At 48.4% G+C, this 9,613-nt stretch overlaps 1 protein-coding gene across 6 annotated transcripts in view; it reads right to left on the bottom strand.

The window, feature by feature from the left end:
* The window catches only part of LOC121867816 (transcriptional enhancer factor TEF-1-like), a 159,833-nt gene that overhangs the window by 75,077 nt on the left and 75,143 nt on the right, over positions 1 to 9,613 (bottom strand). For all 6 annotated transcript variants that reach the window (XM_042367937.1, XM_042367939.1, XM_042367938.1 and 3 more), the window contains one exon: positions 7,145 to 7,316. In XM_042367937.1, the coding sequence (XP_042223871.1) occupies positions 7,145 to 7,316 (172 nt within the window). The remainder of the gene's footprint in view (positions 1 to 7,144; positions 7,317 to 9,613) is intronic.

Raw genomic sequence — 9,613 nt, 5'->3', positions numbered from 1 at the left:
CCCCAACCAGTTCGACTCTAATTCCCGCCCCGCTAACCCCCTCCCCCAGGTCGATTATTACCCCGGTGTAAACTTTGATGGGAGGAAAGTTTAGAGCCAGGTCCACTCCCCTAGTTTTAGCTCAGTGAGACCCAACTAACTAACAAGCGTGCAAGAAAACGGCGTCAATCAGCCTGCCATAAACAGACAAACTGGCAACTGAGACCCCAAGGCCACCCGTGCATAAAAGATACGTTTGTGGTTAATGATTTTGATGTGGGATTTTTTTTTATTTTATTATTTTAAGGAGGTGGGAGGTTAGAGACCCATCTTAATACCTCCGAGACCTCCAAAGACCCTTTTTTACCTCCACACTAACGGGGGAGGGAAGATGTAGTTGCTAGTCCTGAGGTAAATAGGTAACGACACATGGGGAGGCAATTTGGTGAGGGTAAAAATAGCAGCCAAATGCGGTGTGTGGCAGCGGTGGGGAGGCGGAGGCGTGCGTGGCGACCAGTACACTGCACTCGCCGCTGTTGGTGACACCGCCGACCACTCGCTCTCCCATCCCTTCTTGCCCTAACCTACCCTAACCTGACCTGACCTAACCTAACCTAACCTACAGTACCTTTCCCCCTCTTTCTACCTTCCCCTCTTCCCTTTTGTGTCTTGCCTATCCCCTTTCCCCTCTCTAACCTGGCTATTCTCTTCTCCCTTCTATCCTACCAATCACCTTTCCCCTCTGCCCTACCTATCCCCCTCACATAACTAATTACCCTAACCTAACCTAATCTAACCTCCAGGTGAAATAAGCTTAGGGGGGGGGGGAGGTGCCTAATCTTCACATGACCTGACTGTAAAAAAAGAAAAAGACAAACCAAATGTTGCATAAAGCGAATCGCCTAAAAAAATAATACGGAAATGTTGGTAATTTCTGTCGATAATTTACGGACAGGAGGAAGGGCGTTCGAAGTATTTGTTGACATTTGAACACTCTCTCTCTCTCTCTCTCTCTCTCTCTCCATACACACTCTGTTCAGGGATAACTTAAGCCAAGGCGTGTGATGTTTACAATGATACATTTCTACAAGACAAACGTAGCTACTCAACATTCATACATTCAAAATCTTACACTAAAAATTTACTAAACATTCTTGTAACATTCATACGACCATTAACACATTCTACACATTACAGGTTCATCTTATCACCTGCTGACACCTGTGCGAAATTATGCTTCTTAAATCGTTTAATTAAGACTAAGAGAGAAGAAGAAGAAGTAGACGAAGAGAGAAGAAGAAGAAGTAGACGAAGAGAGAAGAAGAAGAAGTAGACGAAGAGAGAAGAAGAAGAAGTAGACGAAGAGAGAAGAAGAAGAAGTAGACGAAGAGAGAAGAAGAAGAAGTAGACGAAGAGAGAAGAAGAAGAAGTAGACGAAGAAGAAGAAGAAGTAGACGAGAGAAGAAGAAGAAGTAGACGAAGAGAGAAGAAGAAGAAGTAGACGAAGAGAGAAGAAGAAGAAGTAGACGAAGAGAGAAGACAACATAAATAAATCCATATACTGTCCACAAACTCATAAATAAAAAAAATAAAAAATAATCCTGAAAAAAATCCCCCAAATTTAAATTCCACTCGTAAAAAAACTAAAAAAAAAAAAACTAGCTTCTCTCTCATTTTTTAGCTGAACACCAAATTGGCAGTGAGAACGCCACTACATCACCCGGAAAAATGCGCAGTGACCATTAGTCATTTGAGGTTAGTGTAGCAGCGCCCATCATCTAGTTGCGTTGTCGCCTCCCTCTTATTTCCGACTCGTGTACTAGCGCTTCTAATTATCTCTCTCTCTCTCTCTCTCTCTCTCTCTCTCTCTTATTGTAACTCCCTCCATTCCCCTCCTCCTATTATCTCTCCCTCTTTTCCCCCTCCCTCTATTTTTCCATCTCCTTTGTCCCCTTCACCTTCTTTCTCTTAATTTTCCCTCTTTTTTTCTTTCACTCGTGTGTGTGTGTGTGTGTGTGTATTCGTGCGCTCATTGGATTTAATGTATCAATTACTATCATATCCAGGTTAATAGGACATACCTGAGGGTCTGAAATTGAGAGAGAGAGAGAGAGAGAGAGAGAGAGAGAGAGAGAGAGAGAGAGTATGTGTGTGTGTGTCATAGCGGAAAATCGGGAATCAATATTTAAGGTCTGAACTAATACTACCACACACACACACACACACACCGACACACACACACACACACACTATCGATGCCCCTCATAACACCATCTGCGAGGGAATTACTACACCACGCCAGGTCCCTCATAACACCATCTGAGGGAACTACTACACCACGTGAGGTCCCTCATAACACCATCTGAGGGAACTACTACATCACGTGAGTTCCTCCTAACACCATCTGGGAGGGAGTTACTACACTACGAGTTTGCTGTTCAACACTTACATTAATCTGTATGTTCACTGTATGTTCCTTTACCTTTCTCTAATGAAGGCTTTTGTTAAACCACCAATGTATGTAATAAGTCATTTATGTCCAATGTATATTTTCAGCCTTCGGGCTGCAGAATTTTTTCAATAAACCGTTAAATATTAATTAATTATTACACCCATGACGCTCAAGGCAAGCAGCTAACCCACATTTTTGACTCCCTCTCCAACACTTCAAGTTCACCATCACCAACACTTCAAGTTCACTATCACCAACACTTCAAGTTCACCATCACCAACACTAAGTTCACCATCACCAACACTTCAAGTTCACCATCACCAACACTTCAAGTTCACCATCACCAACACTTCAAGTTCACCATCACCAACACTTCAAGTTCACCATCACCAACACTTCAAGTTCACTATCACCAACACTTCAAGTTCACCATCACCAACACTAAGTACCATCACCAACACTTCAAGTCACCATCACTAACACTTCCAGTTCACCATCACCAACACTTCAAGTTCACCATCACCAACACTTCAAGTTCACCATCACCAACACTTCAAGTTCACCATCACTAACACATTCTCAGTTCACCATCACCAACACTAAGTCTACCATCACCAACACTTCCAAGTTCACCATCACCAACACTTCAAGTTCACCATCACCAACACTTTAAGTTCACCATCACCAACAGTTCACCATCACTTCCAAGTTCACTTCACCAACAGTTCACCATCACCAACACTCAGTTCACCATCACCAATTAAGTTCACCATCACCAACACTTCAAGTCACCATCACCAACACTAAGTTCACCATCACCAACACTAAGTTCACCATCACCAACACTTCAAGTTCACCATCACCACTTCAAGTTCACCATCACCAACACTTCAAGTTCACCATCACCAACACTAAGTTCACCATCACTAACACTCTCACCATCACCAACACTTCAAGTTCATCATCACCAACACTAAGTCACCATCACTTCAAGTTCACATCTTCAAGTTCACCATCACCCAACACTTCCAAGTTCCATCACCAACACTTCAAGTTCACCATCACCAACACTAAGTTCACCATCACCAACACTTTAGCTTTCCCACCCCCCCTGTGACAAATTTCATAGGCGGTTGAGATATTTTACAACGTGTTTAAAACTGTGGTAGGGTGGGTGGGTGGTTGGGCGGTGGGTGGTGGTTGGGCGGTGGGTGGGTGGGTGAGTGGTGGTTGCGGGTGGGGAATGATGGTGGTTGGGCTGTATATGGCAGAGTGGGTGGGTGGGTGGTGGGCGGTATATGGTAGAGTGGGTGGGTTGGTGGTGGGCGGTATATGGTAGAGTGGGTTGGTGGGTGGTGGGCGGGGCATGGCAGAGTGGGTTGCTGAAACAATAACGTTGTTCAGAGTGTCAACAAAGGCGTGCTGGTGACCTTGAGGGAGCAGCGAGGGTGACCAGCCGCCACACCCTCCCTCATTCCCCCACCCCTCCCTCCCTCACTCACCCACACCCTCCACCACTACCCACACCGTCTACCTCCTTCACTTCCCCCCACCCTCTCCACCATTCCTCCCACACACCACCCTCTCCCACAAACCTCCCTCACAATCCCTGGCCTCTCCAACACCACATCTTCTCCAACACTACTTCATCCAGTCTACCTCTAGGTTGGGTTAGGCCAGTTCAAGTATGGTTAGGTTAGGTTAGGTCAGGTCAAGTTGGGTTAGGCCAGTTCAAGTTTGGTTAGATTATTTCAAGTTTGGTTAGGTTCATTCAGGTCAGGTTAGGTCAAGCTGGTTTAGGCACAACCAGTACCCGCCCCCTCCCCCAACCCTGTCACGACCCTAACACTGGGGGAAAGCTGTACTTGTCCCTGTCTGCCTTCTCCTGTCCACTAAAACTGTGTCATGTCATGTCATGTCATGTCTGTCTGTAAGTGTGTTACGTCTCCTTCTATCAAATTCCACCTTGTCATATTTACCTCCCTGTCTGTCTACCACACAATCCCGTCTCTTCCCGTCTGTCTGCCTGTATACTTCATTGACTGTCGTGTCTGTGCCAACGACCCCCCACCACCACTACTGATAAAAATGGCAAGACAGATAGAAGTCATCGCGTCCCCTCACACACCCAATAATAACAACCACAAATACCATCGTGCAATCACCACCACCACCAATAACACAACACTGTCACCTACCTCCACACGCTGGCTGACTGGCAAACACCTCTCCTCCTTCGACACCCCCTCCACCCTCACCTCTCCTCCTTCGACGCCCCCTCCACCCTCACCTCTTCCTCCTTCGCCCCTCTTCTTTCCTCCTACAAACCCTCCATCTGTCCCCCTCTTCCTTTTTGCATCTCCTCCTGCTCCCCCTCTCCCTGCAACCCCTCCTCCTCCTCCTCCACCTTGATCAACCAACCACCATTCCTTTGTTCCTCCTCCATTTCCCCCCTTTCCCCTGTTCCTTCCATCGTTCCTTCCTTCCTCACTTTCTTCCATAACTACCTTTTATGTCTTATTCACTTCATCCTCCTCTTCCTCCACCACTACCCCCATCACCCCTCCTTTGTACCTCCTCCACCACCTCACCTCCACCCTCACCACCCCCTCTGTACCTCCTACCCTACCCTACCCCCCCCCAAGCTAGTAGTCATGATACAGTGATGAAGGAATGGAAGTAATTTGGGTGGTGGGGGGAGGGGGGGGGGGTAGGGGTAGTGAGGCATGCAGGTATGATGACCGAAGTGTGTGCATGACCCAGGGCAGTTTACCACCACCACCACTACCACCGACTACCACACACCACTCAACAACCACCATCAACACGACAACCACACCATTACTAGTACCACCATTACCACCACCAGCAAAGACTACCACACATCCCTGAACAACCACCACTACTAGTAACTCCACTAATAGCAGAAGTAATTGACACCACTAAGCCATTTACCCCCTACTACCACCATTACCACCACCATTCGACAACAACAACAACCAACTCCACAGGCTATACACACACTCCTCACTCTTACTCCTTATCTTACCCCCCCCCTAGCTGGTAGTAGTGGTAGTAGTGGTAGTGGTGGTAGTAGTGGGAGTAGTGGTCTTAGTGGAAGTATTGGTAGTGCTAGTAGTAGTGGTGGTGGCGGTGGTAGAATTGATAGTAATGGTATTGGTGTATTGATGGTCGTGATAATTGTTAGTAGTAGTAGTAGTAGTAGTAGTATATGGCTATATTGTAGTAGTACACATCTCCTCCTGCAGTAGTCAGACCCCAGACAAGTTATCACCTCGGGGTGACCTTTCACGCGCTTACCACCAGCACCCATGACGTCACTTCCTGTTGAAGGCGTCCGATGGGTCCAAAAATTTTCCGGGTTCCTAAGTGAGTAGTAAGAACGGCGGTACTTTTGTCCGAGGGGAGCTTAGTCCGGCGGTAGTTTTGTCCGGCAATAGTTGTCTTGTCCATTGTTATTTATATCCATTGTGATTTTAGAGGGATTGGGATTTTGTATATATATATTTTACGTGTGTGTGTGTGTGTGTGTGTGTGTGTGTGTGTGTGTGTGTGTGTGTTATCTTTACGCCTTTTCTCTCTCTTCCCCCCCTTTGTCTTATACTATTATCCCTCTTATTATTTTTCCCCTTCTCACTGATGTTTCTCTACCTTCTCTACCCACCGCAACACAGGGGCCGGGGTACAGGTAACACACACAGGTAGCCCAGCTCGAGACCATGTTAAGTGAGGTCAACACACTGGCCGTAGAAATTACACCCAGGGGCAACAGGAGTAATCTTGTGGTCTGCATATTAATTCATCCTCCACCAAGACTCCTTCCACTTCCTCACTCCACTCGCTCACTCCACAACCTCCCTCCCTCTACTAGTTTTTCTGTGAACTATAAAAGCTCGCCTGGGCTGGCCAATAGATCAAGCCACGCCCAGACAAAGTGTACCGCTTAGCTGGGCGGGCGGACGGGCGGGAGGAGGGCACAAGAAACACGCCCTGCGGTACAACACTCGTGCCGGGGGGACGTTTACACCAGCGACCCTTACCTGACAGCCTAGGAGGTGCTCCGTCGGCCACCACCGTCCTCACACCACCTCCTCCTGTGCCTCCTTCAGCCCTGGCGGCCCTCACTTAACGTCAAATGAATCCACCAAAGACGTAGTAACCTGAAGGAGTGAGTGTGTGTGTGTGTGTGTGTGTGTGTGCTGCTAGAGGTCAGGCAGGTGAACAGGTGCATCAGGGTTCACCACCTTACTGGGCGGTGAGGCGTTCTAACAACAGTACGACGGTCGCCCCCACACCAGGACCCGGCAGTTACAAGGCCTTTCACCACACGAGTCATCCAAACACTGACCACACCATCAGCTGGGTGTTGTCACTGTCTTACCTGCACGATGCCAGAGTGAAGTTGGCAGCTGCTAAAATAAACTTCCCGTACAACTTTAATATCTGGATCACTTGAACATTAGGCACCCCAGATTATTTACCGTGATGACTGAACACCCCCTAACACTACCTGGAGGAGGGGTTAAGTTAGGCTAGCATGTTTAATCATGACGTAAAATAAGCTGGGGTGCCTCAACTTCAGGTGGTCTCCCATTATACACTCCGCCGAACGACTATAAATTTCTTTTTCATAAACACCATCAACACGATCCCCTGGGGTAGGTTGAGAGACACAGAGCGCTGGGTACTCACCATACATCTTGCCTTCGTCTGAGAGGATAATCTTGCGTCTGCCGCAGGGAGGGTATATGGCCAGAGCCTCTTGGAAGCTCTGTTCGATGTCCGGAGACCATACTCCCTCCGCGTCCGCCCCGGTCACGTCCTTGTCATCGTGGAGCGAGTTGACGTCGTCATCGTCCAGCGGCTGAGGGGACGACAACACGTTAGTCAACAAGTAATGACACCTTGACACTCCAACCTGTTATTGTGTCATAGTGCAGGCGTTAGTGAATGCCACCACTAACAACCTCACGACAACACCTGATTTTGTATGTGTGTGTGAGGGGGAGGGGGTATATGACACTGAGTAAGGGTCAAGACACTGTGGCACTATCCTGTCCCTCTGTCAGATAATCCTTCCCTCATCCTACCAGGCCACCTCAATCCTTGCATCAGCTTAAACATTTAATCCTATCTTAAATCCTCTGTGGGTTGATTTACCACAAGTAGGATGATGATGATGATGATGATAGTAATAATAATAATAATGATAATAATAATAATAATAAATTAACCCACGTGTCACCTCTCTAACGGGTCGAACCCACGTGCTCTGAAACAGGTGTAGGTTGGATACGCCTCTCCACAACCCCCCCCCTCCTCACTATACCTCCCCCTCCCCTCACTCTATATATTCCCCCTCCCATTAATGCCCCCTTTTCCCCCTCTTTATTCCTTTACCTGATGGGGGGAGGCAAGAAGGAGGAGGAGGAAAAAGACAGGTGGAGGAGGAAGGAGACGAAGAGAGGAAAAGGGGGACGAAGAGGAGGAAGAGGGGGGGAGGAACGAGGAGGTGGAGGAGAAAAAAGAGGACCAGAAAAAAGTGGAAGGAAGTGAAATAGAAGAAAGAGGAGGAAGCTGAGAACGAAGGAAAAGAAGAGGGAGGATGAAGTAAAAATAAAGAGAAACAAAAAGGAGGGGGGTGTGGGGGTCTGTGGAGGAGGAGGAGGAGGAGGAGCAGGAGGAGGGCAGGAGGAGGAGGAGGAGGAGGAGGAAACAGGAGGAAGGAGGAGAAGGGAGGGGGGTGTTTGGGAGGGAGGGAGGGAGGGAGGAGGGAGGAGGAGGAGGAGGGAGGGAGGGAGAGGAGGAGGGAGGTGGTGTTAGCAGTGGCACCAATCAATAGGTTACCTGTCAGGCGCCAGCTGGGGAACACCTGGTTGGGTGGAGGTGAGGGGAGGGAAAGAGGTTGGGGAGGGAAAGAGAAGGGGTGGTGGGGAGGGAGAGGGAAAGTCTTAAGAAAACGGAAGGTGCAGGACATCCGGCCGCCGAGTGGTGGGGAGGAGGGAGAGGGAGTGAGGAGGGAGAGGGTCTTTACTGGTGGTGGAGAGGAGGAGGGATTATAGACTTGAAGGGAGGGGAGGGAGGGATGGGAGGGTAGGGAGGGTATCACAAATTTGTAGTGTGGGTAGGGGAGAGGAGAAGGATTGTTCATTGATGAGAGATGAGGAGAGGGAGAGAGAGAGAGGAGCTTCTGCAACAAGAGATTGTGGACATGCTCTTGTAGTTGTTAAGTGCGAAAAGAAAGAGAGAGAATGAGAGAGTAGTCATGTGTGTGTGTGTGTGTGTGTGTGTGTGTGTGTGTGTGTGTGTGTGTGTGTGTGTGTGTGTGTGTGTGTGTGTGTGTGTGTGTGTGTGTGTGTGTGTGTGTGTGTGTGTGTGTGTGTGTGTGTGTGTGTGTGTGTCCATCACTCGGGAATGGTTGATGGATGACCAGGAAATGAAAAGTACCAAGTTAGCACCAAGGAAGTACCACGACAGCACCATCAGTACTTAGCCATTACCACGACAGCACCAGGAAAGTACCCTAACAGCACTAAGGAGGTACCAGGACAGTACCATGATAGCACGAGGGAAGTACCAGGACAATACCATGACAGGACGAGGGAAGTACCAGAACAGCACCATGACAGGACTAAGGAAGTACCAGGACAGTACCATGACAGCACGAGGGAAGTACCATAACAGCACTAAGGAAGTAGCAGGACAGTACCATGACAGGACTAAGGAAGTACCAGGATAGTACCATGACAGCAAGAAGGAAGTACCAGGACAGTACCATGACAGCACTAAAGAAGTAGCAGGACAGTACCATGACAGGACTAAGGAAGTACCATGACAGGGCTAATGAAGTACCATGACAGGGCTAAAGAAGTACCAGGACAGTACCAGGACAGCACGAGGGAAGTACCAGGACAGTAACAGGACAGTACGAGGGGAGAACAAGGGAGAGGCGGACTGGCAGATTAGGTAAGTGAACAAAGGAAGAGGAGGAATGGAAGGGGAGAGAGAAGGAAGAAGCAGGGCAGGTAATGAAGAGGGAGAGGGAGAGGAAGGGGAAGAGTGAGGGCTGGAGAGAAAAGACCAAAGAGAGAGAGAGAGAGAGATAAAGAGAACGAGAATTGAAATATATGAGAATGAGGAAGAGATATGGGAGAGAGAGAG

This window comes from Homarus americanus, unplaced genomic scaffold, assembly GCF_018991925.1.
Source record: "Homarus americanus isolate GMGI-L3 unplaced genomic scaffold, GMGI_Hamer_2.0 scaffold38395, whole genome shotgun sequence".
NCBI classification, from domain to species: domain Eukaryota; kingdom Metazoa; phylum Arthropoda; class Malacostraca; order Decapoda; family Nephropidae; genus Homarus; species Homarus americanus.
This window is presented reverse-complemented; position numbering and strand designations above follow the sequence as displayed.